General features: G+C 59.7%; 1 protein-coding gene across 1 annotated transcript; it reads left to right on the top strand.

Moving 5' to 3' along the window:
• Positions 1-37: 37 nt before the first annotated feature.
• plcl1 (phospholipase C like 1) lies at positions 38-27,710 on the top strand. The gene is made up of 8 exons (XM_088605855.1): positions 38-969; positions 14,717-15,322; positions 15,888-17,540; positions 17,883-18,242; positions 19,625-19,828; positions 21,403-21,478; positions 22,748-22,857; positions 24,135-27,710. Exons 1-8 carry the CDS (start codon positions 766-768, stop codon positions 24,327-24,329), a joined length of 3,408 nt encoding a protein of 1,135 aa, XP_088461981.1. The 5' UTR covers positions 38-765; the 3' UTR covers positions 24,330-27,710.
• Positions 27,711-27,872: the final 162 nt, after the last annotated feature.

Raw genomic sequence — 27,872 nt, 5'->3', positions numbered from 1 at the left:
GTGGGCGGGGCGGAGGAGGTGGAGGCGGGGCGGAGGAGGCGGGGGGGTGGCGCTGGCGGAGATGTTCCTCATTCTTGTCAGAAGCGGCTGGACTCGGGCTGATTCCTCGCTGCCTGCGCTCCGGTTGCTTCTCCTTCTGCGGGAAGGGCAGTGGCGGCAGGGAGGGAAAAAACGAAGCGCGGAAAGAAAGCAGCTGATCTCTCTCTCACCCGGCCCGCCGGGATACGAGCGCGGCGCCGCGTCTGTGAGCAGCCAGCCCGGACTGAGTGACAGCTGACGGACCGGGCGCCGGTGGGCTCGGGTTGGGGTGACGGGGACACAGGGGGACGGGACCCCCCGCCACCCCTCTCCTGCCTGGGTGATGGCGCGGCGCGCCCCGCTCGCTACTTTCCCGGTGTGTCCTGCAGCAGGCACAGCCGAGCCGAGCCGGCGGGAGAAGACTTGTTGATCGCCTGGACGCGACACCGCTGGAACCGAGGATCGGCTGCGAAACCCCGAGAGCCGCCCGCCGCCCCGGCTGGAAAACTTCGGACCTCCCCGGGTGTTGAGGTTCAACGGGGGCCCGGAGCCGCACCCGGCAGCTCCCCGGAAGGCTCCCGGTTGGCGGCTAAAATAAACTTTAAAAAACGAAGAAACCCGAGGCTGCAGAATGACACGCTAGCGAGCAGGCAACCAGCACGACCATTAAGACGGGTCTCGGTCGGAGGGCATGCCCCGTCCGGGTAGTCTGTAGGCAGCGGCGCCTCTGAGCGGTTTCGGCTGGCCATGTCGGAGCGGGAGCGCCCGGGCACGGCGGACGGGCTGTGCGGAGACGGGCTGCCGGCAGAGCCCCCGCCGGCGAGGGCGCAGCGGGCCGGGCGGCGGAGCGGCGTGGCTGTCCACCTGCCCGAGCGGGGCGGCTCGGCGGACCCCGAGGCGGCGCTGCTGGAGGCGGCGAAGGCGGCTCCCCGGCGCAGCAGCATCATCAAGGTAGGAGCCGCCGGCGGGCTGGGCCGGGCCGGGCCGGGCTGGGCTGCGGAGACCCGGGTCCCCGGGCGTCGCTCGAGCCCGAGGCGTCAGGGCAGCCTGAGGAGTGGCAGAGCGGATCTGGGGTCACAGGGTGTAGTTTACTGGGGGAGACGGTGCACACGGTGCCGGCGCCTCCGCTGCCTTTAGTCAAGACAGGAGCCCGGTCTGGGCGAGGCGGCCGGGACAGGCGGGGTCTCGCCGAGGTGCACGGGTGGGGCAGGTGGCGAGCAGGCAGATGGGGCGGCTCTAGTGCGCGTGAGGGGGCCCCCGCTGGCGCCGTTGTTGTACGCGGCTCTGTGCGCGCTGTCGGCGCGAAGGACAGCGGGCACCGCCATGCCTGCTCTAAGCATGAAGGTGTCCTGGAAGCTGGGTGAGTGCTGACGGACAGCACCCCCCCCCAGGACCCCTGGGGGGCAGTGACACACGAGCCCCGTGGGGTAGAGCACACGCCCCTGTGGCGGCCTGAGGCAGAGGCCCAGAGACCCTGTGCACCCCTGCTCCAAACCCGCGTGTGGCGAGCTGGACTGCCTGTGTGAGAGCGGGGGTACCGGGGGGTACCCCTGTTGTGAGCCCCTGGCGGGGTGCTGGGCTCCTCTCCCCTCTGTGTGAGGGAGTGCGCGTGTGTGTGTGTATTTGTGTGTGTGTATCTATCTGTGCATGTGTAAGGGAGTGTGTGTATGAATTGGTGCGTGTGTAAGCGAGTGTGTGCATGCATCTGTGTGGCTGTGTAAGGGAGTGTGTGTGCATGTATCTGCGTGTGTGTAAGGGATTGTGTGTGTGTGTAAGGGAGTGTGTGTGCATGTATCTGCGTGTGTGTGTGTAAGGGATTGTGTGTGCATGTATCGGTGTGTGTGTGTGCATGTATCGGTGTGTGTGTGCAGGTGTTGGCTGCGGTGTGATCAGAGGCTTCAGAGTGTTTTGGGGGGATTGCGAAGAAGCACCGGGGGGCCGTGGGGCTGCAGTCAAACGCTGGGGTCCAGCAGGTGTAATGGGGGTGTTCCCAGCGCTGCGCCAGTGATGCCATCTCTCCGCCAGGCTCCCCTCTGAGCCCCGGCGTCCTGGGGGCGGCGAGAGAGAGAGCTCCGTCCGGCCGAGAGTTTTATCTCCTGTGCGCAGGATGGGAAATGGCAGAGCGTCCCCCTGCGCGGCGCACAGAGGCAGAGATGCTTATCTCCGCGCAGAGACGGGGACAGTGCTCAGCTGTGGAGGCTTAGGCTGCTGGCTCACGGTGTGTGTGTGTGTGTGTGTGTCTTGTCCCGTCGCTGTGCTTCTGATCTCTGTGTCAAGGCTGCTATCGGCCGAGCGCTGCGGGCCCGACTCTCTCGGCCCGCGGGCGTTTGTTTACTGGTATCCTGCTCTCACAGCGGGCTCTGGAGGGCGGCCAAGAGCAGGGACAGTCGCCGTGTTCCTGTCGGTCCCTGCGTCACGCTCCGCGGGCGGAAGGGGGGAGGGGGCATGGGAATGAGCACTGCTGAGGTACTGGTCCCAGTGCAGCCCAGTGAAACCAGCTCCTGCGGGGGAGGCGTTGCTCGGAGACGGGGGGGGGGGGAGAGGAGGGCCAGAGAGGAGCAGTATATGGGCCGCTGTGGAGAAGTCAGGGACAGGACCTCCGGCCTCCACTGGCCCCCTCGGCCAGCTGGTCCTGAAGCTCGCTGGCGCCACCCGGCCTCAGGACAGCAGGGTTACAGCAACACGGATCAAAGTCAACCAATTCGCAGCCCGGGCCCAACAGCACAGCCCCACTGGGACACACACAACCATGACACAAACTGGCCATGATGCCCTCAGTGCTGTCCTGTATCAGTGGTGCCCTGGTGCCCTCAGTGCTGTCCTGTATCAGTGCCCTCAGTGCTGTCCTGTATCAGTGGTGCCCTCAGTGCTGTCCTGTATCAGTGCCCTCAGTGCTGGCCTGTATCAGTGGTGCCCTGGTGCCCTCAGTGCTGTCCTGTATCAGTGTCCTGGTGCCCTCAGTGCTGTCCTGTATCAGTGTCCTGGTGCCCTCAGTGCTGTCCTGTATCAGTGGTGTCCTGGTGCCCTCAGTGCTGTCCTGTATCAGTGGTGCCCTCAGTGCTGTCCTGTATCAGTGGTGCCCTCAGTGCTGGCCTGTATCAGTGCCCTCAGTGCTGGCCTGTATCAGTGTCCTGGTGCCCTCAGTGCTGTCCTGTATCAGTGGTGCCCTCAGTGCTGTCCTGTATCAGTGGTGCCCTCAGTGCTGTCCTGTATCAGTGCCCTCAGTGCTGGCCTGTATCAGTGTCCTGGTGCCCTCAGTGCTGTCCTGTATCAGTGGTGCCCTCAGTGCTGTCCTGTATCAGTGGTGCCCTCAGTGCTGTCCTGTATCAGTGTCCTGGTGCCCTCAGTGCTGTCCTGTATCAGTGGTGCCCTCAGTGCTGTCCTGTATCAGTGCCCTGGTGCCCTCAGTGCTGGCCTGTATCGGTGGTGCTGGACCGAAGTGTGTTCAGCAGCCTGGGGTGAGAGGGTTGGGCCCCGGTGTGTTCAGCAGCCCAGTGTGAGAGGACTCAGCGGGTGTGTTCAGTGCAGTTCGGGAGAGTGGCAGGCTGTGAGGTGGAGTCTCATGATCCTGCATGACTGCTTTTAGCTCGCTGCTCCGCGAAGCGAGATTTTGATGCCGATAGCATACACCATGGCAACGCGTGTGCCCGTCTCCGAGCCAGGCTGCAGAGACGGAGAGGCTGGGGTACCCTTGGCCAAGATTCGAGATTAGGCCTGGTGATGATATTGCCTCTTTCCTGAGAGCGTCACGTGAACGCCAGAGGCAGATGTCCTTGAGGAGCTGTGGTCAATTAAGGTAAGAACAGACAGCGAACACAAGGACCTGTCTCCACCTCTCTCTCACTCTGTCACACCGGGAGGGAGGTGAGGGGGTTTGTAACTGCAGTGGTAATGGAAGCAGGCAGCGCTGGGCAGGGCGCTGGGCAGGGCGCTGGGCAGGGCGCTGGGCAGGGCGCTGGGCAGAGAACTGAGCAGTGCTGGGCAGTGCTGGGGAGAGCACTGGGGAGAGCGCTGGGCGGTGCTGGGGAGAGAACTGAGCAGTGCTGGGCAGTGCTGGGCAGTGCTGGGGAGAGCACTGGGGAGAGCGCTGGGCGGTGCTGGGGAGAGAACTGAGCAGTGCTGGGCAGTGCTGGGCAGTGCTGGGCAGTGCTGGGCAGCACTGGGGAGAGCACTGGGGAGAGCGCTGGGGAGAGCACTGGGCAGTGCTGGGCAGTGCTGGGCAGTGCTGGGCAGTGCTGGGGAGAGCACTGGGGAGAGCGCTGGGCGGTGCTGGGGAGAGAACTGAGCAGTGCCGGGTGGTGCTGGGCAGTGCTGGAGAGATCTTGGCAGCGCTGGGCAGTCTGGCTCTGCAGGCTGGTGGCTGCAGGTCCTGTGCCGCGGGGTGGGTTAGGGTTAAGGCACGAGGGCACGGCGCTGGGCCCCCCTGGCTGGGCTGCGCCGGAGCAGCAGGAGACAGCTGTCCGTGGAGTAGAGTCTCGGATCAAGCCTCGCTAATGAGCTCAGTGTTTAATCGCCTCTGCTGTCCCTGAGCTCTGTTAGCGGGCCTCTCGGCGGATCAGGAGGCGAGAGAGAGTGGGTGTGGGGGCTGTCCCGAGACCCCAGGGGTGGTGGAGAGCGAGGGGGGAGGCGGGAGCATGCAGGGGTGTGTGCGAGAGAGAGAGAGGCAGAGCCCTCATATGCACGTTTTATCAGACAGGAGGCGGGATAGGTTCTGCTGCTTGTAGCTGGGGGCCTGGCTTTGACCCCCGCTGCCCCAGGCTCTGCAGTGGTGCACGTCACCCCAGGGCAATCTGCTTCGCTACAGCTAGAGTCACCGCTGGAGGTTCACGGGGTCAGCGGTGTCACCCCAGGGCAGTGTGTCCCAGCACCGCGGTCACGCCTGGAAATCAAAAGCAGGTGCACTTAGGATTGAAAATAGGGGTCTCTTTTTTTTTTTTACACACAGAGTAGCGGGGGACTGGAACAGCGGCACCGAACGGAATGTTGGGATTGATTTCTAGGAGAACGGGCCTGTGTACCGGCTCGTGCTCTTGAATACCATCGCTTTGAGGTTGGTGTTCAACAGCTTCGTCACTGCAAAGCTCTGCGACATTTCCAGAAGGGTAATAAGCAGGCAGTACTGTCCCCTACCCCTCAGCCCACCCCGCTGCCTCAAGGCTGCCCCCTGCTGGCTGCACAGTAGGAGGAGACAGGCCTGGGGCCTGAGCTAAACCATCCAGTTATCGCGTCTGTTGATTTTTAGATGCTGTCAGTTCCTTGTTGCTTGGCCTGTTGTGTAGCTAGCTCTTGTTATTTACGAGGGGTGTGGTGAGTTTTGGAAGTTCTGTGTCAAAAAAGGAAGCGATTTCCACAGTAACAAAGAGCGCTTTGGACTGAACTGAGGGAGGGGGGGGGGGATGCACACACACACACACACACACACACACTTGCGCTGGTGCTCTCGTCGTCACACGGAAACCTTTCTGCAGGAGCATCCCGCTGGGCGTCCCCGCAAGATGACGCAAACGACCTTGGCATCTTATTCATATGCAAACAAGGCGTAATTAAAATAATTAGCGGTTCTTTAGTGTCAGATGTTCCTTGGCGCGGCATGTGTGCGGCGGAGCGTGCTGCTGGGATCAGCTCACGATTAGGGGGCTGTTCATCTGATCTGAGCCACGCCGTCTTATGCACTCTGCTGCGGCCAGCCTGGCACACACACACACACACACACACACACACACACACACACACACACACACACACACACACACACACACACACAAGCACGCACGCAAGCACACAGCTGCCACGGCACAGCAGGAGCTGACAACACTAGACCTTGGTAGAAACAGCGCAGGCTGGGTCTGGCTTCCACAGCATGGCATGTTCCATGCTCCCACCACCCTTTGTGTAAAGAAGCGCTTCCTGTTCTCGGGAACACCCTGCACTGCCCCCTTTTGTTTTTCCGTTGATCCTGAAGACGCCCGCTGGGCAGACTTGTCAGTGCCTGTGAGGTGTTTGGAGTTTGTGTACTTGTATCGGGAGTCTTCCCTGGTCGTGATTGAACAGGTTCAGCTCCTGCAGCCCCGTGCCTTCCTGTTTCTCTGTGAAGAGGGTGTCTGATGGTATCACTCCTTCAGGCCCGCTGTCTCCCGCCCTGGGGCTGAGAGCGTGGTGCCGCTCGCTCGGTCCTCAGACACCTGGGCTCGGCACTGTGCCACTCGGGTCTCCGAGAGGGACTGGCAGAGACTGGGCCAGAGCAGTCCAGAAGAGTCTCACACAGTACAGTCATGCCAGGAGAGTGCAGACTTCTCTTTTCCTTCTCCCTCTCTCTCCTTTTTCTCCCTCTCTCCTCTCCCTCTCCTGTCCCCTGGTAACAGTCTTTTCCAGTGGAGGCTGACTGTGCCCCTATTATGCAGCCTATTGACTATAGACTAGGTTAGCTGGGTAATCGAATCAAGCCAGCACGCACGTCACACAGGAGCTAATAATTGTATTATACCTGCTCGATAAGATGCGTCTTTCAAACAAGACATTGCCTGAAAGGCCAAGGGTTTGTCTTTTTTTGTGTAAAGGCTTTGTAAATGCACCCCCCCCCAGATCTATGTAGAAGTAAATCCAATTAAACAGCCCAGTAAAAGACAAAAGACTAATCTACCCATCTGTTCTTCCAAGAGAAAGAAATCCACCGGTCCTCTGGGGCAGACCAGCGAGACTCCCCCACCCCACTGTCTGCACCCCACATCCCCGGCTCAGTGGCCGCTCGGCTGAGCCGAGACCCACACGCTCTCTGCGATCTCCTCTCCCTCTGCTGTGTTAACATACTGTAGGCCCGTCTTCATGCCGGGGGCCAAAAGGTCTCATCGATCGATTGTCTGACCCATCGGGCTGAGAGCCTTGTCAAAAACCCAGTCCCGGCTCGGCTCAGCCTGATCGCTCAGATGGCTGGCTGTGTCCGACAGGTGTCTGATATCAAAGACCTTGGCACCGAGTTGGGTTAAAATCTGTGACCCGCCCGATCAATGATTCCAGCACCAGCACCTGCTGCCGGGCACCTGCCTGTGCGGAGTTTCCTCTGAGCAGGCGTCTCCGATGTCTTCCTCGAATAATCGGGCTGGCCTGTACGGCAGCGGAGGTCCTGCGGTCAGCTCTGCGTGGGTCCGGTGGCGGGGCTTGGACTGACCCCCCTCCGGCACCCTGCGGAGAGGACTGACCTCTGGCTGGCTGACTGACTGACCGGAGACGGTCTGGTCTGAGTGTCCGACTGGCCTCCTGACCTCTCTGTCCCTCTCCCTGGAGCGTTGCAGACATGTTATTGACGTGAGGTGATGAGTCTTGCCCAGGTGACAGCCTGTACCCAGACAGAGTAAACACTCTCCTGGCAGTGCGCCTCGGGCCCTGGGGCAGGAAAGCGCCGGGCTCGCTCTCGGTATCGGGGGTCCCCTCTCTCACGCCCCACCGAGGAAGGGCCCCAGGTGAGGCCCGTCGTCGGGTTCAGTTTCGGCGATCAGATCAAGGAGATAGTGTTACTAACAGCAGGACAGTCCCAACAATGAAGCGTGCTCATCTGGGAGGCTCGGTGTCTGTTCCTCACACACTGGGCTTCAGCTCTGAGCTCCCTCCCCCCCTCTCTCCCGGCAGCATTGGACGCTGTCCTGATGCTGGCGGGTGTGGGAATTCTGGGCTTAGATTTGTTATTTCGATGAAGGATGTTTGTCTAATCCCGAAGTCTTTCTTGCAGTGTAGCATAAAATGCATCTGTGCTTCTCCCTGCTTGGAGCACAGCCTGTCCTCTCTGCACAGTCAGGGCTGTCTGTGTTGCCTGGTTTCGGTGTCCAGGCAGCGGTCACCGAGCCTGTCCTCTCTACACAGTCAGGGCTGTCTGTGTTGCCTGGTTTCGGTGTCCAGGCAGCGGTCACCGAGCCTGTCCTCTCTACACAGTCAGGGCTGTCTGTGTTGCCTGGTTTCGGTGTCCAGGCAGCGGTCACCGAGCCCGTCCTCTCTGGATAGCCGGGTCTCCCCATGTTGCCTAGTATCGAGAGCCTAGGCCTGTCTACGGTCCCTGAGCCAGTACTTCGTCAGGGTCTGATGTCTCTCACCCTGGGCAGATACCTGGCTTGTGCGTCTTGTTCCAGTTTGTGTTGTTTGCGTGAGGTGGTGTTGAGTGGCATGGTGCTGGAGCAGTGCTGTCCTGGGGCTGGCTGGTGTCGGGGCCCCTCAGCAGGGCCTTGTGGGGGTCGGAGGTCGGGTCACTGCCTTCTAGGCATCGCCAATATTGCATTGCCCTCTTCTGTATAATAATGAGCAGGGGGCATCAGCCTAGCTCAGCCCTGCAATCCCTGCTTGGCGTTCCACACTGAAGACATCTCTCCGAGCCCAGATTCTCCCGAGACTGCTCCTGCGATTGGGCTCGGCTCCAGTTCTTTCGCTCTGCCCCTGCCGATCACTGCTCCGAAGGCGGTCAGTTTTATTTCTCTCTTGTCACTTTGCCCTTGGAGATCAACATGAAAAATGCAGGAAATGTAGCCTTTAAAACTTTAGCTTTAAACTGCGGTTCCGAACCTTGACAGGTCCGCAGTCTGTCGAGACGTCCAGCGCAGCTGACAGCGGTGTGTGTGTGTGTGTGTGTGTGTGTGTGTGTGTGTGTGTGTGTGTGTGTGTGTGTGTGTGTGTGTGTGTGTGTGTGTGTGTGTGTGTGTGTGTGAGCGCTAACAATGTGCTCCGTTGTCCCTTGTCGGCAAGGCTCCGGTTTCCACGGCGATACTGCGGTGTCGCCTTTCTGCTTCGGGGCGCACCCCGCATCCCGGATTGAAATTCAGGCTCCCCTGTCGCTGCGGCGGGGAGACGGGGAGAGGCACGCCGCCTTTGCGAGCTCTCCAGGACCCCTGGAAGACCGCTCTCCGGGGCCGGAAGTGTGACTCTTCCTGCTCGGGGGGGGGCGCTCTCTGGCCCGGGCATCGGACCAAGGAGAACCACGTGCCACGCCCTCTCGCTGCCAGGAGCCGGGGAGTGCCAGGCACTGTGGGCACGGTGGGGTCACGCTGTCGGGAAGCACAGAGGGGTGCAGAGGACCAGACAAGGGCAGCCGGCTGCATTCTGCAGCTTAACGCAGCGCCCCGCGCTGCCGGGCTGGAGGACTGAGCCTTCCCCGTCTCTCTGCACTGACGAGACGGAGAGGATACAGGCGCCCGAAGGCACTGAGCAAGTGGAAACGACAGGGAAGAGCCCGAGGCAAGGGATTCTCTTTACACAGGGAATTCGGCGAGCGTGGAGCGAGCTGCCCTGCCCCGTTGTCGAAGCGGGTACCCTGGCCGCTGGATGAGATTCTCGGGGCAGGGGCGACTGTTCCTGGGAGAGGATGTGGATGGCATGTGGTGACCCGCCCCTCGACCCTGGCCGACTCTCGAGTCCAGGAGAATGTGCTTGGCGGTGAGAACACCTGAGCATGTACTGAACACCGGTACTGGCAGTGGGAAAACCTGAGCATGTACTGAACACCAGTACTGGCAGTGGGACTACCTGAGAATGTACTGAACACCAGTACTGGCAGTGCGAATACCTGAGCATGTCTTGACACCAGTACTCGCAGTGGGAACACCTGAGCATGTACTGAACACCTGGCAGTGGGAACACCTGAGCATGTACTGAACACCTGGCAAGGGAGAGTGAGACAGTGCTCCTCTAGGTGTCCGGACAGTACAAGCCGCCGGTGGAATTTAGCGGGACCCCTTGTCTTGCAGACTGAGCCCTGGGTCCTTTAATGACCCAGTAGCCTGGACCTCTCGTCTGAAGGGTGGCGCCTCCTCCAGCACTAAGGCAGTGCTCAGAGTTCACAGCAGAGGCACAGGAAGAGAGGCAGGGAGGCAGTGCAGTTTAAGGCCCGTGCAGCTCTGTATTTGTGTGTGTGGACTCAACGCAATGTGGGAATATATGGCTGTTTACCATTCCCACGATGCTTCTTGTGCTCCCTGGTGTTTGCCATGGGGAAGGCACATCCTGCTGGAGGCTGGGAGTTCGTATATTGGTGCAGGGTCTGTGGGCGAGGCTGGCCCTGCACAGGCTGAGCACTGAGCACTGCAGCTCATCTCTCAGGGGAGGGGCTGGGCTGTGATGGGGGGCTCGCACACGTTACATAAGCAAATTAAATTACGTAATACTATGCATATTTTAAAGACGCAAAACAAAAGCCTTGCAGCTGTTACCTCTCTCTCTCCCAGTGCCTCAGCTCTCACCACTAGCCCACACTGCCTCCCTCTCTCTCTCCCAGTGCCTGAGCTCTGATCACTAGCCCACACTGCCTCCCCCTCTCTCTCCCAGTGCCTCAGCTCTAACCACTAGCCCACACTGCCTCCCTCTCTCTCTCCCAGTGCCTCAGCTCTAACCACAAGCCCACACTGCCACCCTCTCTCTCTCCCAGTGCCTCAGCTCTAACCACTAGCCCACACTGCCTCCCCCTCTCTCTCCCAGTGCCTCAGCTCTAACCACTAGCCCACACTGCCTCCCTCTCTCTCTCCCAGTGCCTCAGCTCTAACCACAAGCCCACACTGCCTCCCTCTCTCTCTCCCAGTGCCTCAGCTCTAACCACTAGCCCACACTGCCTCCCTCTCTCTCTCCCAGTGCCTCAGCTCTAACCACTAGCCCACACTGCCTCCCTCTCCCCTCCTCAGCTGTTGGCTCTGACTGCGGTGGCTGGGAGTGTGAGCACTCTCCATTACAGGGCAGATCTGAGCTGCGGCCGTGACCCAGATACACTCCAGCCTGAGCCGTGTGCTCTCCATCTTCATTTCATGCCATCGGCATCGGCACCGCCCCTCCAGATGTGACTCTCTAGGTGTGTGTGTGTGTGTGTGTGTGTGAGAGAGTGGGAGTGGGAGTGTGTGTGTGTGTGTGAGAGTGGGGGGGTGGATGAAAATAAACAGCGCACCAGCGGTGCTGCCCACTCCACGCCCGCGGCTCGCGCTGCCCCCGGTATCGCTGACCCCGTTTCACCGCAGGGCCGGTCCTCTTCCGCCACTGATTTTTCACCGTTTTGTCCCGGCCTTTGAAATCATTATTTTATGGTTATTACGTGTCCCGTGTCCCGGGCAGCGCTGGGCATGTCCCCAGACCCCTGTCCTGGGCAGGCTGCTGAGATCCTCTCCTGGGAGCTGGTGCGGACTTGGGTCCGAGGACCATCACCCGGGGTGCTCAGGCGCCCCCCAGTGGCCGCCCGGGAGCTGTCGCTTCTGACTTGAAAGCAGCGGCAGGCGTGTGGAAGGTTGTTTATGCAACGGTTGATTTCCCGACTCCTGGAGCTATTTACTGGCCGTGTGTTCCAGATCCCTCTCTAAAATGGTAACGCTGGAACTGCAGACTCCCTCCAGTGAGGGCCCGCCCCGGTGGAGCTGCGTCACGCTCACCAAGGCCCCTGCCCTGCAGGGTAGCTTTCCATCTGGCGTGTCGTGCCAATCGGGCCCGTGCGTTCTGCTTTACTGCACTCGTGAGCCTCTGAACGTTTCGCTCCGGTGTTTACATCAGAGCTCCGTCCCCCTGCTCTCGCTCTGCCCCACAGCTCCCAGTGTTCCCAGTACTGCACTGGAGCCGGGACTGGGAGCTGCCCTGCCCTGTGAGCGGAGCTACAGGAGCCAGACTGGTCGGTACGATGTGTGAGTGGCGCTACGTGTGCACAGGCGTTTGCTCCCAGGCTGTGTGAGAGGTGGTCGGTCTCGGCTTCTGTCCAGTGTCCCTCTGTGGTTCAGAACAATCCACTCGCAGCCGGGCCCGGGCCCTGGAGTGCCGTCCAGTCTCCCTCCCTCCCTCCCGGACTCTCAGGCCGGGCGGCTCCTCCGCAGCGCGGGAGAAGGAGAAAAAAACCCAGTCGGCAGAGAGATTAAAGGATTAAAAGCGACGCATGCCCTTTTAAGCCAGATCTGTGCGTTAAGAGATCGGCTCTTCTGTGGAGAGCCCGGCTCGGGGGTGCGGACGTTGCCATGGTTTCGCAGCGCCGACCCGAGAGGCCCGGCCCGCGTGGAGCACCGGTCCGGCTGCAGCTGCCTGCGGGCCCGCCGGAGATCAGCTGCCCCAGCGCCCGCCCCTCAGAGCTCCAGACTGTCCTGCAGGGCTGCGTTTCTCAGCCTCTCGCCTCCAGGGATACAGAGGTCCTGCTGCACCCCGACAGCCCTGTCCCGCCCGAGAGCCCTGGGGCAGGTTCTTCGGCGCCGTGCAGCAGGGCAAGACAGCCTGCTGGGAGAGAAACTCCTGCTTGGAGATGGCTCTCGGATGGCCCTGGTGTCTCGCCTTGATTGGCCATCCTGGTGGGGGGGGCAGTGGCGACAGGTCGTTTTTAAAGACAGGTGTGGTTTAGAAATCCGAGGTGTCGCCTTCGCCCATGTGTCCACACCTCCTGCGACTTTCCTTTCGCCAGCAGGCCGTTACCGCTGTGTCTGCTGGACCAGTGCAATGCACCATGACCTCTGCTTAATAAAAAGCTGGTACGGCTACATTACCTACATAAGACAGGTCACAGACAAGAGGGGCCGTTCGGTTTGATAGTGAGCGGCTATCCCAACATCTCGTCCATCTGCGTCTCGATCTCGGCCTCAACAACAGGGCTGAGCAGCCTGTTGCACACCCCCACAATTGTGTAAATAAGCAAGTTTTAAATGCTCTGTTATTTCCACTTGTGTCCTGTGATTCATGTTTCTATAGTGTATCTTCTTCAATCCAATGCAACATACGTACAGTATATATATAATAAAACATCAGTGCGTACGTAAGAATTTGGAAAGTGTGTCCTTCTTAGCCTGGCGGTGTACTCATGTAAAAAGCACGCCTCAAAGGTGGCTGTTGTTTTGGATGAGCAGCGATCAGCGGGTCTGCTTACCACCTCTCCCACCCTGTTCGGAGGACAGCGATGGGGCCTGGCCAGTCTGGGGGCGCAGGGGAGCCCTGCCAGGGGGGGAGAGAGGGGCCTGAGGACGGGGAGGGGTTGGGGTGCAGGGGTTGACTGGGGACACAGCCCCCTCAGTGTGCCAGCGTGTGTTTGACGTCGGGGTGGAGAATGTTTCTTCTGAGCCCGAACGGAGGAGGGGCAGGGGGGCTCTGGAGCTCCTGGCACACCACGTGACCTCCTCAACAGATGTTTTTCCAAGCGGTTTTATTTTTTTGGAAGGAGGGGAGGGGTTGTTTTGTTTCTGCTGGTTTCATTCAGACGTGCAAAGACAGGCCGTGGCCCCAACAAGGAGAGTCCCGATAGCGATCGGGGAGAGTCGCCGCTCGCTCGTGGAGAAAGTGTCTGTGGCGCAGGCGAGCTGTGGGGGCAGGCAGCTGTGTGCAAGGCAGGAAACATTTAGATTTAATCACCAATGAATAGTTTCCTTGCGGAGCCCAGAGAGCCCCGTGTTGGTGGCGTTTTGGATGGTGTTCGGGGGCTTTTCCGCGCTCCAGCCCGTTAAAGAAACAGGAAAGGTGGCACTGCTTTACACAAAGTGAAGTGGGAGTGGGGAACAAGCTACCGATGCCAACACCCCGGTCGCTTTCAAGAAATTCCCGGGTCTATTGGCTACAAGCAGCCAGACGAGTTACAGGAGCTGGGGTGAATGGTGTCTTGCTTGGAACCTTTCTCCGCACAAAATAAACCCCCGGACACCCAGAAACAGCATGACCCCCTCCCTCCTGCGCGCCTGCCGGTTGACTCTGAGGAATGGGGTGGCTGGGACCAGGCTGGGTATCAGTTGGCACCCCTTCCTGGAGAGATTGTAGCGCGGGAGATTTTTTGGGGGAAAATGTGCAATCGCCAGTATTTTAACAACTCTGATCTTTGAGCCTTTCTGATTTTGAAGCGATTATGCCGCGACGTGTGGGGGAAGGGGAGGGTTAACGGCCCGGGAAAGCCAGAAACTGGGCTGGAACAGAGCCGGCCCTGGGTCACAGGCACAGCAGCTGAAGTTTAATGTGCGGTTACTCTAGAACAGCTTTTGCAGAAAAACGGATGTGTTGCGTGCAGGCAGGGAGAGCTCAGGCTTTGCACGCCAGGAAGACCCAAGAGTAGCAGGGAGGTCAGCTGGCAAAAAAACAAGTCGCAATCAGAAGGAGCCATCAGGCCTGTTTAATAGTTTAATTGTAGCTACTTGACCAGAGGCTCTCTCCTGCAGCTGTTTCTTGAGAGAAGCGAGGGTATCGGCTTCAACAGCCTGTTCCACTCTCCCGCCGCCCTTTGTGTAAAGGAGAGCTGCCTCCTGTTCCCAGTTCTCAGTGCACTTCCCCTCAGTCTTAGGTTCGGCGCTTCTCTGCATTACTCGGCAGCTGTCTGGTGTGTCCCCAGTCTCGAATTTTGGGGTTAGGGTTTTCAGCTTTTACAGTGCTAGCTAATCCTCCTAGTTTACTAACTGTGCCAGGCTCCAGGATTTTGACATCAGCGCGTAAGTGCAGGTGGTCCTACTACAGCTCTCTGGGGTACACTGGGGTACTCTGGGGGTGTTTGTGGCTGACGTCAGCTGAAACGCACACGGCGGGCTGATGCCTGAAGTCGGAGTGTGTTTCCAGCACCAGTGTCGCGCTTCTCCGCGGGTTTTCACAGGCTCCTCCGCAGTCTCCTCCTGCCCCAGTGCCCGGCGCCACGGCGATGCCCGTCGGGGCCGTGAGGGACCAGCGCCGTCTGCTCGATACCGCTTCGGTCTCACCGTACCTCTCCCTCTCCCTCTCCTGCTCCCCCCTGACCCCTGACCCCCGACCCCAGGACCCCCAGGCCCAGAAGGCCGCGGGCAGCCGGAAGAAGACGGTGTCGTTCAGCAGCATGCCCTCGGAGAAGAAGGTCAGCAGCGCGGCGGACTGCCTGGCCTTCATGCAGTGCGGCTGCGAGCTGAAGAAGGTGCGCCCCAACGCCCGCCTCTACAGCCGCTTCTACACCCTGGACCCCGACCTGCGCTGCCTGCGCTGGGAGCCCTCCAAGAAGGAGGGGGACCGCGCCCGGCTGGACATCGCCAGCATCCGCGAGGTGCGCACGGGCAAGAGCACGGACACCTTCCGGCACCACGGCCCGGCCGAGCAGCTCGCCGACGAGGCCGCCTTCTCCATCATCCACGGCGACGGCTACCAGTCGCTGGACCTGGCGGCGCTGTCGGCCGACGTGGCCAACATCTGGGTGACGGGCCTGCGCTTCCTGCTCTCGCACCCGGGCCCCGGCGGCGGGGAGGCGCTGGAGGGCAGCCCGGGCAGCGTCATGCGCGCCGCCTGGCTGGCCGAGGAGTTCCGGCGCGCCGACGAGGACGGCTTCGGCATCGTGCCCGAGGACACGGCGGTGGGCACCGTCTGCCGGCTGTGCCCCGGCGTCAAGGAGACCAGGGTGGGTCGGCGTGGGGAAGGACTGGAGCGGGCACTGCGAGCACTCTCCTCTCCTCCCTCCTCTCTCTCACACTCCTCTCTCACTCTCCTCTCTCTCACACTCCCCTCTCTCACACCCCTCTCTCACACCCCTCTCTCACTCCTCTCACCCCCTTTCACTCCTCTCCTCCCTCCTCTCTTCTCGTCCCTCCTCTCTTCACCCCTCTCTCACTCCTCTCTCTCACACTCCTCTCTCTCTCCCCTCTCACTCCTCTCTCTCCCCTCTCTCACACCCCCTCTCACTCCTCTCTCTCCCCTCTCTCACACCCCCTCTCACTCCTCTCACCCCCTTTCACTCCTCTCCTCCCTCCTCTCTTCTCGTCCCTTCTCTCCTCACCCCTCTCTCACTCCTCTCCCTTCTCTCCCCTCTCTCACTCCCCTCTCTCTCAATCCTTTCCTTTCTCTCACCTGTCTCTCTCAACATTCACTCCTCTCACTCCTCTCTCTCTCCTCTCACTCTCCTCTCTCCCTCCTCTCCCCTCTCTCCCTCCTCTCCCCTCTCTCACCCTCTCTCTCTCCTCCCCCAGGTGCGCCGGAAGTTCAAGGAGATCCAGTGCCAGAAGGAGAAGCTGACCTCGCGCGTGACCCTGGAGGAGTTCCAGGAGGCGTTCTGCGAGCTGTGCACGCGCCCCGACGTCTACTTCCTGCTGGCGCAGCTGTCCAAGGAGCGGGAGAGCCTGGACGCCCAGGACCTGCGGCTCTTCCTGGAGACGGAGCAGGGCCTGGCCCTGGCCACGCCCGAGACCTGCCTGGACATCATCCGGCGCCACGAGCCGTCGGCCCAGGGCCGGGAGCGCGGCCTGCTGGGAGTGGACGGCTTCACGCGCTTCCTGCTGTCGCCCGAGTGCCAGCTGTTCGACCCCGAGCACCGGCGCGTGTGCCAGGACATGGGCCTGCCCCTGTCCCACTACTACATCAGCACCTCGCACCGCAGCCACCTCGTGGGGGGCCAGGCGCAGGGCGCCCTGGACCTGGCGGGGCTCGTGCGCGCCCTCAAACTGGGCTGCCGCTGCCTGGAGCTGGCGGCGAGCGACGGGGCGGGCGGAGAGCCCGTCCTGGGGGACCGGCTCCACCAGCAGCAGCAGCACCAGCGAGCGGGGGCCAGCGTGGCCCCCGTGGGGCTCCGCAGCGCCCTGGAGGTCGTCAACAAGTACGCCTTCCTCTCCTCGCCCTTCCCCCTGCTGCTGTACCTGCGCCAGCGCTGCTCCCCCGGCCAGCAGCGCGCGCTGGCGCGGCTCCTGCGCGAGGCCTTCGGCGGGCGGCTGTACGCCCCTCAGGCGGGCGCGGGCGCCGGGGCGCTGCCCTCCCCCGAGCAGCTGAGGGGGCGCGTGCTGCTCGTGGGGAAGAAGCTGCCCCCGGAGGAGGGCGGCTCGGAGGGCGAGGTGTCGGACGAGGAGGAGGAGGAGGAGGAGGAGGAGGCCGGGGCGCGGGCGGGGCGCCGGCTGACCCTGCAGGGCGAGGGGGACCCGGGCGCGGCGCTGGTGGCGCCGCCCCTCCCCCCGCCGGAGCCCCGCCGCCTCCGTCTGCGGCGGGAGCTGTCCGACCTGGTGGCCGTGGCGCGCGCCGGCAGCCGCGCCTACTCCAGCTCCTGCCCGCCCCCGGCCACGCCCTCGCCCCCGGCCACGCCCGCCGGCCCCGGCCCCGAGGCGGGCTGGGCGCTGTGCTCGCTGGGCGAGGGCGTGGCGCGGCGGCTGGCCAGCGACACGCCGGGGGAGCTGGTGGCCTACACCAAGCGCCACCTGAGCCGCGTGCGGCCCAGCCCCGCCCGCCTGGACTCCAGCAACCCCAACCCGCAGGACTTCTGGAAGTGCGGGTGCCAGCTGGTGGCCATGAACTTCCAGACGGCGGGCGCCATGATGGACCTGCACGCCGGCCGCTTCGCGCCGAACGGCGGCTGCGGCTACGTGCTCCGGCCGGCCGTCATGCGCGACGAGGTCTCCTACTTCAGCGCCAACTCCCAGGGCTGCGTGCCCGGGGTGCCGCCGCAGACCCTGCGCGTCAAGGTCATCAGCGGGCACAGCTTCCCCAAGCCGCAGGGCGCCGGCGCCAAGGGCGAGGTCATCGACCCCTACGTGGTGCTGGAGCTGCACGGGATCCCGGCCGACTGCGCGGAGCAGCGCACCCGCACCGCCGCCCAGAACCAGGACGACCCGCTGTTCGACGAGACCTTCGAGTTCACGGTGAGGTCGGTCGGGAGGGGGCGGGCTCGGCTCGACAGAGCCTGAAGACAGCCGGCTGTCCAGCAGCGGGGCTGGTTGTCTAATCGGCTTCTCCAGTTGGAACCAAAACTGGAGACGCCAACGTGTGTCCAGCAGGACAAGCCTTCCCTCGTGCACCGAGCCTGTAAGAGCCTGGCCTTCCAGGGTAAAGACATGTAAAAGGTGTTTGTTAACAGGCAGTGGAATGAAACACGTGCTTGATCAGTATGAGCTGGGCCCACGCAGCTCGTCGCAATAACAGTGACGACTTTTAACGTGGTGGTGCTGATGTCTTTTAACTGAAGGGCTCGTGTCCGTCCGCAGGTGAACCTGCCCGAGCTGGCCCTGCTGCGCTTCGTGGTCCTGGACGACGACTACATCGGCGACGACTTCATCGGCCAGTACACCATCGCGTTCGAGTGCCTGCAGCCGGGGTACCGCACTGTGCCGCTGCTGTCGCTCACCGGGGAGCCCCTCCCCCGCGCCGCGCTCTTCGTGCACGTGGCTGTGACCAACCGGCGCGGCGGCGGCAAGGCGCAGAGACGGGGGCTGTCGGTCCGCCGGGCGCGGCGCAGCCGGGAGCACGTCAGTCTGCGGCACACCGGGATCCGCCCTCTGGACGAGGCCTTCCGGCCGGCCGCCACCCCCCTGAGGGAGGCCACCGACCTGCGAGAGAACACGCAGGTCAGACACAGGGCAGGGAGAGGTCAACACGCAGGTCAGACACAGGGCAGGGAGAGGTCGACACGTAGGTCAGACACAGGGCAGGGAGAGGTCAACAAGCAGGTCAGAGAGAGGTCGACACGCAGGTCAGACACAGGGCAGGGAGAGGTCGACACGTAGGTCAGACACAGGGCAGGGAGAGGTCGACACGTAGGTCAGACACAGGGCAGGGAGAGGTCAACAAGCAGGTCAGGGAGAGGTCGACACGCAGGTCAGACACAGGGCAGGGAGAGGTCGACACGTAGGTCAGACACAGGGCAGGGAGAGGTCGACACGCAGGTCAGACACAGGGCAGGGAGAGGTCAACACGCAGGTCAGACACAGGGCAGGGAGAGGTCAACAAGCAGGTCAGAGAGAGGTCGACACGCAGGTCAGACACAGGGCAGGGAGAGGTCAACACGCAGGTCAGACACGGGGCAGGGAGAGGTCAACACGCAGGTCAGACACAGGGCAGGGAGAGGTCGACACGCAGGTCAGACACAGGGCAGGGAGAGGCTCAACACGCAGGTCAGACACGGGGCAGGGAGAGGTCGACACGCAGGTCAGACACAGGGCAGGGAGAGGTCAACACGCAGGTCAGACACAGGGCAGGGAGAGGTCGACACGCAGGTCAGACACAGGGCAGGGAGAGGTCAACACGCAGGTCAGACACAGGGCAGTCAGAGCCTCAACACGCAGGTCAGACACAGGGCAGTCAGAACCTCAACACGCAGCTCATAGACAGCTTCCATTTTTATACTTCAGTGTAGGAAAAATCCATTCTGTTCATTTGGTTGAAGCTACATATTGCCTCTAAAGTCTTATCCAGACATTTCCAGACAGGAAGTCAGCTCTCATTTTCCAGGTTTGCTACCTGAGCAAAGGTGGGCTTGGAGGGGAGCTGTCCAAGCAGCAGGGCAGCCTTCACACAGCGGGGAGCAGAGGTGCTCCTAAACACTGGTCATCGAGCACCGGGGGGTCCTAGAAGGCATTTGCACAGACACACACACAGACCCAGGCAGGCCTTCAGCAATGCTTAATTGTCCTGTGCAGCTGCTCTCCTTCCAGCTGGGTGATCAACTGTCTGTCTCCCTAATTGCACCCCCCCTCCTCTCCTCTCCATTACACAACACTGTCCCCAACTGACTCTGCTGCTTAATTAACACGCAGAGAGCAGCACAAACACACACACATGCACACACGTTCAAGGCCGGAACGGAGGGGCAGAATTAACCCCTTCTCAGACATGGCCTTGCCGTGGACGTGTGTCTGCCCACCGGGAGTCAGGGCTGCTGGGAAGGGCTGTGCTGGACATTGATGCCTCTCTTCTTCCTCTGTCTCCCTCTCTGTGTGTCTGTGTGCAGAATGCCACATTGTGTTTTAAGGAGCTGTGTGGGCTCCCCCCAGCATCCAACTTGAAGCAGTGCATTCAGAGCCTGGCGCCGCGGCTACAGACTCCAGAGGGTCCCCCCTGTGCCACCCTGGTGTTGAAGGAGGGGTACCCCTGCCTGGAACCACTGGGCAGTCTGTCGGACACCACACGGAAACTGCTCACTGCTTATGACACGGTAAATACCCTGAGGCGCACTAAATGGTCCTCTAAGATAAGTAAGTAAAAGTAATAACCCATCCCTTCGTTGTAACCACAAGCCCACACTGCCTCCCTCTCTCTCTCCCAGTGCCTCAGCTCTAACCACTAGCCCACACTGCCTCCCTCTCTCTCTCCCAGTGCCTCAGCTCTAACCACTAGCCCACACTCACTCCCTCTCGCTCTCCTAGTGCCTCAGCTCTAACCACTAGCCCACACTGCCTCTCTTTCTCTATGCCTGTGCCTCAGCTCTAACCACATGTATTTGTCTCACTTGTCTCTTTAACAGCGTTGTTCACTGCTGTGCATGTGCAGCCACTGTTCTCAGACAATCAGGTCCATTTGATTTATTTAGCAAAAATCCTGAATATTTGTAAGATCCCAAGAGGTTAAGAAGGAGAGGAGACGGCCCGGCCCGTCTAGTTCCCCTGCTTGCTAGTGGCCGATTGATCTCAGGAGCTCCTGCAGCTGTGTTTTGAAAGGCGCCAGGGTGTCAGATTCAGTACCGTGGCTGGGCTCTGTGTTCCAGACATCTTCTAGGTCTTTTGAAAACGCAGCTGTAAGTGTCAAGCTTCTTCTCCTTTGCTAATAAGATTGCATCCGACAGGCAGTGTGGGAGCAGGGAGCCTGAGAACGATTGCGACTTGGAGAGAGGGGAGGGGGGAGGGGGGAGAGGGTACGGGAGAGGTGTCAGCGTGGGAACGCTTCAGCTCTGAATTCAAGGGCTGTGGAGCACAGACGGAGAGCGCCAGAGCCGAGCTCCCGGCTGCCACTAGCTGGGGCCAGCCGGTCCGGCCATCCTGGGGCTCGTCCCTCTCCGTCCCGGTCCAGCTGGGAGATGAGGGAAGTTCTGGGAGGTCTGGAAGCAGACGCGGGTTATAGCGATAGTAATGGCTGCTTCCCATAACTCCCTGCCCGCAAGAGGGAGCCCAGGGAGCGCTGTTCCCGACCCGTGCCTGCTGCGTCTGAACAATCCCCGAACTCCACAACATCCCTTAGGGTCCTTTAAGGATCCTGCTCCAATTAGCGCGGAGCCCCGCCGCGTCCCCCCCCCCGGAGTGAGAGCATCCGGGCATCGGAACAGCTGGATCCAGCTGCTCCGGCTCCTGCTGTCCTCCGGCAGGTGGAGATGTGGCTCCTGTTCTCGGGCCTCGGTCAGCTCTCCTCTGACTCGCTCGTCCGCGTGGCAGATCCAGCCCCAGCAGTCCGCGCGCTCCGATTGAAAATGGGCCATCGCCCGAAAGAGAGCGCTTGTGCTTGAGGAGACTTTTATGGGTTGTGGGAGTGTGTACTCATTGTAGGATGTCTATCGCGGAGCAGTTTATTTTGATAGGAAATAAACCCGAATGGCGCGCGTTAATCGCAGAGAGCAGACGAGCCCGCGGTTGCAGAGCTCGCTGGGAGACGCGTCCCGTTCGGGGCAATAGCGCGCTCTGTCAGAACGAGGCGAATAGAGACCGCCCCCCCTCTCGTAGAAGGGCCAGGCGTTCTGACTGTTGCCGTTTCGGCGATGATGATGATGATGATGATGATGGCCATGTCTGTGGTTCTCAGATGATCGCGGAGCACAAGCAGCTGATCGAGAACGCCGACGGCGTGTGGGAGAAGATCGCCCAGGTGCAGAGAGACGGTGAGGGGGGAGCGGGGCTGGCAGTGTTTGGATCACTGTGATGTGTGTGTGTGTGTCAGGTAGATGTTGTCTGTTCGCGTGTCAGTGTGTGTGCACAGTGAGATGGTGTGTGCACAATAAGTGTGTGCGCACAGTGAGAGAGTCAGTGTCAGTGTGTGCACAATAAGTGTGTGCGCACAGTGAGAGAGTCAGTGTGTGCACAGTGAGTGTGTGTGTCAGTGTGTGCAGTGTGTGTGTCAGTGTGTGCACAGTGAGTGTGTGTGTCAGTGTGTGCACAGTGAGAGTCAATGTCAGTGTGTGCACAGTGAGAGTGTGTGCAGTGTGTGTGTCAGTGTGTGCACAGTGAGTGTGTGTGTCAGTGTGTGCACAGTGAGAGTCAATGTCAGTGTGTGCACAGTGAGAGTGTGTGTCAGCCTCTGTGAGCACAGTGAGTGTGTCAGTCAGTGCACAGTGAGAGAGAGAGTGAGTATGTGTCTGTTGGTTTCTGTCAGTGAGTGTACAGTGTGTGTGTTTCAGTCAGAGGGTGCAGAGTGAGTGAGTGTGTCAGCCAGCGTGAGCACAGTGAGTGAGTGTGTCAGCACACGGCACACGTGCAGGGTAATCGGGTCAGTGAGTGAGACCTTTTGTCAGTCAAGTCTGTTGGAATAGTCCAGAAGACCCCCACACGTTGGATTTTGATTCAGCCAAGATCCCAGTTGGGTAGTCATAAACCTCAATTAACCTGATCATAGGATTCGTTTTCATTTCTTTTAACATGTTCTTGTTGTATGCTTTATTTTGCCCAAGGAAAAGCGCAGAGTTAGCAAAGTCAGCCTTCTGAAAAGCACTTTCGTTAGAGGCTCAGCCCTCTAATGAAGGCACAGCTGGCCTGGGTCTCTGTGCGAGGAGCGTCTCATTAGCTGGCGTGTGTCTGAAGCAGTCAGAACAGTAAACACAACACAGAACGCACACACACAGACGCGGAGAGGTTTGGGTGCCAGCTGGCAAGAGCTATTGCCCATAAGTGGGGAAAATATGAAAGTACACGCCGATTTTTTGTCAAGATAGCTGCTGTTCTGGAGCTGCAGACGTGGAAGCGAGGATTCAGGAGACCTCGGCCTGCTGTCTCAGCTGGTTTCACCTCCGCCTCTCAACTGGGCATCGGAGACCTCAGCAGAAGGGCGTGACTGCCCCCTGCAGGCGATATTGATCAGTGCACCCACTGAAAGCTGACACAGAAGCCGCCTGCAACCTAATATAACTGTCTGTATCTTATCTCTGTCCTTCCAGGGATGGAATTTCACGAGGAGCTCCAGAAGCTGGGGGAGAGGGAGGGGCTGAAGGAACGCAAGCTCAGCAAGGCTGTGGAGAGCTTCACCTGGAACATCACTGTGCTGAAGGTCAAATGACGTAAAGAGGCAGCGATCACTGCTTGTACACAGACAGACACAGGGCAACGCAGACAGATTTGAATGTCCAGAAGGAATAGATAGATAGAAGAGGTTATTTGCCATTTGTACACGTACAGTGGGATTCTTATTTGTGCCGTTCTCTCAGGACATGCACAGTACAACAGATAAATCCCACAATCCTACACAATGTAGACAGTACATTAAAAAACGGTAAATAATAAATAGTGACTCAATGCACAGACACAGGGCAACACAAACAGACCTGACTGTCCGGAGAGGACAGGGTCAGGGACCACAGCCTGGACACAGACACTGGACACAGACAGACCTGACTGTCCGGAGAGGACAGGCTCAGTGACCACAGCCTGGACACAGACACTGGACACAGACAGACCTGACTGTCCGGAGAGGACAGGCTCAGTGACCACAGCCTGGACACAGACACTGGACACAGACAGACCTGACTGTCCGGAGAGGACAGGCTCAGTGACCACAGCCTGGACACAGACACTGGACACAGGCAGACCTGACTGTCCGGAGAGGACAGGCTCAGTGACCACAGCCTGGACACAGACACTGGACACAGGCAGACCTGACTGTCCGGAGAGGACAGGCTCAGTGACCACAGCCTGGACACAGACACTGGACACAGACAGACCTGACTGTCCGGAGAGGACAGGCTCAGTGACCACAGCCTGGACACAGACACTGGACACAGACAGACCTGACTGTCCGGAGAGGACAGGCTCAGTGACCACAGCCTGGATATAGACACTGGACACAGACAGACCTGACTGTCCGGAGAGGACAGGCTCAGTGACCACAGCCTGGACACAGACACTGGACACAGGCAGACCTGACTGTCCGGAGAGGACAGGCTCAGTGACCACAGCCTGGATATAGACACTGGACACAGACAGACCTGACTGTCCAGAGAGGACAGGCTCAGTGACCACAGCCTGGACACAGACACTGGACACAGACAGACCTGACTGTCCGGAGAGGACAGGCTCAGTGACCACAGCCTGGACACAGACACTGGACACAGACAGACCTGACTGTCCGGAGAGGACAGGCTCAGTGACCACAGCCTGGACACAGACACTGGACACAGACAGACCTGACTGTCCGGAGAGGACAGGCTCAGTGACCACAGCCTGGACACAGACACTGGACACAGACAGACCTGACTGTCCGGAGAGGACAGGCTCAGGGACCACAGTCTCAGTCTGTTAGCCTCACTCTGCCTGTTCCACTCCCCCCAGGGTCAGTGTGATTTGCTGCGCAGTGCCAAGACAGAGGCCCTGGATGCCCTTCGCCAGCTGACACTGGCCTGCCAGTCCTGTGGCCTGAGAGCCCCTGCTGACCCTCCGGCCCACGGAGCCACAGCCGCTGCCCAGCACAGCGCCCACCAGCACTGCGCCCTGGACCAGGGGATGCAGGGAAACGGACGCGTCTGACCCGAGCCGGGCCGGGCCGAGCCGAGCCAGGGGCGACCAAGTCCGGGAGCCAGGACAGTTGCACGCGGACTGAGCTCCTGGCGGGGCGGTGTGCCTGGATCAGGGGGTGTCCAGGTGTGAGATACCCTGGACTGGGCCGGACAGGGCTGGTGTGTGGCTGGGGGTGGTGTGAGCTGGTGAGAGTGTGTGTTCGGACGTGTAAGAGAGAGTGGAGAGAGGAATCTCTGGGAAGAAACAGCACTAGCCCAGGAGTCCAGAGCGGGCCGTGAAGCTCTGCTGGACCTGCTGGCCCTGCTGGGGACGGGAGGGGGGGGTGGGGGGCTGTGTAGGGTGTCAGGGAGAGAGGGATGGCTGAGCAGGAGGGAGTTATACCTTCGGTCTTAACAATTAACAGCTGCAACTTACCAGAAGAGAGCCGCTGTCTCGTAGAATTCAAAAGTAGATTCCAAAATGACCGTGTCTTAATAAGATTGCACATGCTTTTGTCTCACTCTGTGCACCGTCCCACTGTGTGTGCAGCTGCTGTACTCTCCCACACTCCAGTATTTACACATGGTGAATACAGTCCAAGGTCGTGGACTACAGGACTGCTGTACAGTTGTACTGTTGTATGCAGAGCTACTTGTTCTTATTCTGGTAATCCCTCCCTCCACCAGGGGGAGCTGTAGTTACCCACTTGTTTGAAAAGGGAATTGCTTTATTACCTCAAAATCACAGCTGGTGATAGTGCTCTGGGTGGGGGGGGGGGGGGGGGAGCAAGGGAATTAACAGGGACAGGTGGCACAGGCCCAGAATGCTTTGAGAGTTGTTCCGGCAGCGCTGTTACCTCACCCTGCCACAGGGTGGCGACGTGCGCCGGCTGCAAGGTTCTGCAGGGGGCTGTGGAGGGGAAGTGTTTCAGTGCCGCTGTGTGCGGCACAGGTGCTCTCACGTCATGGCTGTCCCTCTGTGCACTGTCAGGGGACAGGACCTCTGAGCGGACCTTTCTGTCTTCTCTAATTCATACTGAAGGGTTTTGTATGTTTGTGTGTTTATACCAGGGAGTCTGTGTGCGTGAGTACGCTCTGTATTTATGTTGGAGAGTGTCCAAGTGTGTGTGGCGTGTGTTCACTGTGTCTCAGTGCAGGGTTATGGCCTGGCTATGATGATGAAGACCAAGGTGCTAGGCTCACTAGTGAAGCACCTTGTCTGTCTTTCAAACCTCAACGCCATTCAGTCAGAGGGCACAACTCAGAACATGTGAACCAGGCCATTCTGGCACCACTTCTGTCTCTTTGGCGTGGGAGTTTGCCTAAGAGCAGTTTCAGAATACCACAGTGCCACTCTAGAATACCAGGGTATTGTTCTAGAATACTACAGTGCTGTTAGAGAATACCAAAGCGCTGTTCTAGCATGCCATGGTGATCAAACATCTGTCGAGGGTCTGATTCCAGCACCGTGGCATGTTTCCAGGCCTGTCCCAGTCTCTGCACCTGAGGGCACCCATCAGCTTGAGCAAAGAGCAAAGACACTTTAGCCTGGGCTAGGGCTAGGGAGTCCCTCCGGGCTGTCCCGTTCTCTCCCTCCCTCCCTCTGGGAGCAGAGTCACAGGGACCCTCTGGGCTGTCCCGTTCTTTCCCTCCCTCCCTCTGGGAGCAGAGTCACAGGGACCCTCTGGGCTGTCCCGTTCTCTCCCTCCCTCCCTCTGGGAGCAGAGTCACAGGGCCCCTCCGGGCTGTCCCGTTCTTTCCCTCCCTCCCTCCCTCCCTCCCTCTGGGAGCAGAGTCACAGGGCCCCTCCGGGCTGTCCCGTTCTTTCCCTCCCTCCCTCTGGGAGCAGAGTCGGGAGAACCCCTCTGGGCTGTCCCATTCTCTCTCTCTCCCTCTGGGAGCAGAGTCGGGAGAACCCCTCCGGGCTGTCCCGTTCTCTCACTCTCCCTCCCTCTGGGAGCAGAGTCACAGGGCCCCTCCGGGCTGTCCCGTTCTCTCTCTCCCTCCCTCTGGGAGCAGAGTCGGGAGAACCCCTCTGGGCTGTCCCGTTCTCTCCCTCCCTCCCTCTGGGAGCAGAGTCGTGAGAACCCCTCTGGGCTGTCCCATTCTCTCCCTTCCTCTGGGAGCAGAGTCGCGGGAGTCACTTCCCAGCGAGCGAGCAATAATTAAAATAACGGGGATGACTCAGCTTCTGTCGGCGCTGGCGGCTCTTAAACCCTCGGAAGCCGGCAGCTGACTTCCCAGTTTCAGAAGCAGGCTGAAACCAGTCGCCTTTCCCGGAATTGAAAAATTCCATTTTCAGGCGACGTTTTCCGTGCAGAAGGCAGGAGTGAACGTAAGACGTCAATGAGGCAAGGCGTGAAGGAAGGCAGGGGAAAGTGAGAGCACCCCCCAGAAAAGGAGCCTCCCCTCTTCCTCTTTAGAGAGGAGTTTTGGCGCAGTCCGTTGGCCCCGAGTTTCCCGATTTCGCTGTGTTTCCATGAGTATTGGCAGACCACCTGAAGGGGTCGTGGCTCAGCATGTTTTTTGTGCTGCGTGTGGCGAGAGAGCTCCACACCTGTTGTCATGGTATGCGTGTTCAAAGTGACGGTTGGAAAAGGGGGGGTCCCCAGGCACCGGTTACCCCAGTACCGCCCCTGGATAGCGGGTGAAGACCTGCAGTGGCTTGTGTGCTGGCTGATCTTTCGCATCACAGTGTACAGCACTGTTGTAGCAAGGCCCTGAGGGAGGTGACTATTAGATGTGCACTTTCTAAAACATTAAACCCGTTATTACTGATATTACTACTCTGTTTACATTTATTGGCATTACTTATGAAGTCTTAACTTGTCTGTGTGCTGATACTAGTGTGTTTAGAGTTCCTGTGACTTCATCAGGGGGTCTCCCAGCCCTGGTCCTAATTAAACCCTTAATTTACTAACGAGATGCTTGATTTGAACCTAGGAGTGTTTTTTTTGGAGACCTTGCAATTACTCATGAAACACTAATTAATGGTGAAAAGGAAGCCTCTGATATGTTCAGGAAACAATTTTGTTTAGTTTTTTTTTTAAAGAACTTTCCATTTCACAGGTAGATACAGGTGTGTTTGGGAAACGAGCGCCTGTCTGGGTCAGTCCTGTTTGAGGCTTATTAAGGGTTCGGTTACGAGAGGGAGCCCAGCGGATGTGGGGGTTCCCTTGTGGCGCTGGTGGAACCCCTGTTGATTCTCCTCACTGTGTGCCCCGTCTTGTCCAGCTGATTGTGTGTCATGTCACGTGTTTGTGAGTAACAGAAGAAACACAATATTTATTTGAAACAAAAAAACAACAACACAGAATCGTTGCTTTTATTTTAAAAAGCTGGTTTGTATTCTATTTGGTTAACAAATGTAACTGACGTGCTCCTGACTAAATATAGTTACCTTTTCTGCTGACCTTGTCTCGTTTCATTTTCTCTAATGATGTGACCTCACGGTTGGGGATTTGGGGTGGGGGGGGGGGGGGGGAGTTGGTCTCTGAGTCTTGCCACACGAGCAGACACAAAGCCAGGCCCACAACAGCAAAGCACAGATGGGGAGCAGAGCCCAGCTCGCCTG

Source organism: Lepisosteus platostomus, chromosome 14 (genome assembly GCF_059453375.1).
Source record: "Lepisosteus platostomus isolate fLepPlt1 chromosome 14, fLepPlt1.hap1, whole genome shotgun sequence".
In the NCBI taxonomy this organism is placed as follows: Eukaryota; Metazoa; Chordata; class Actinopteri; order Semionotiformes; family Lepisosteidae; genus Lepisosteus; species Lepisosteus platostomus.
Note: the sequence above shows the minus strand (reverse complement) of the source record. Positions and strands in the feature narration are given on the sequence as shown.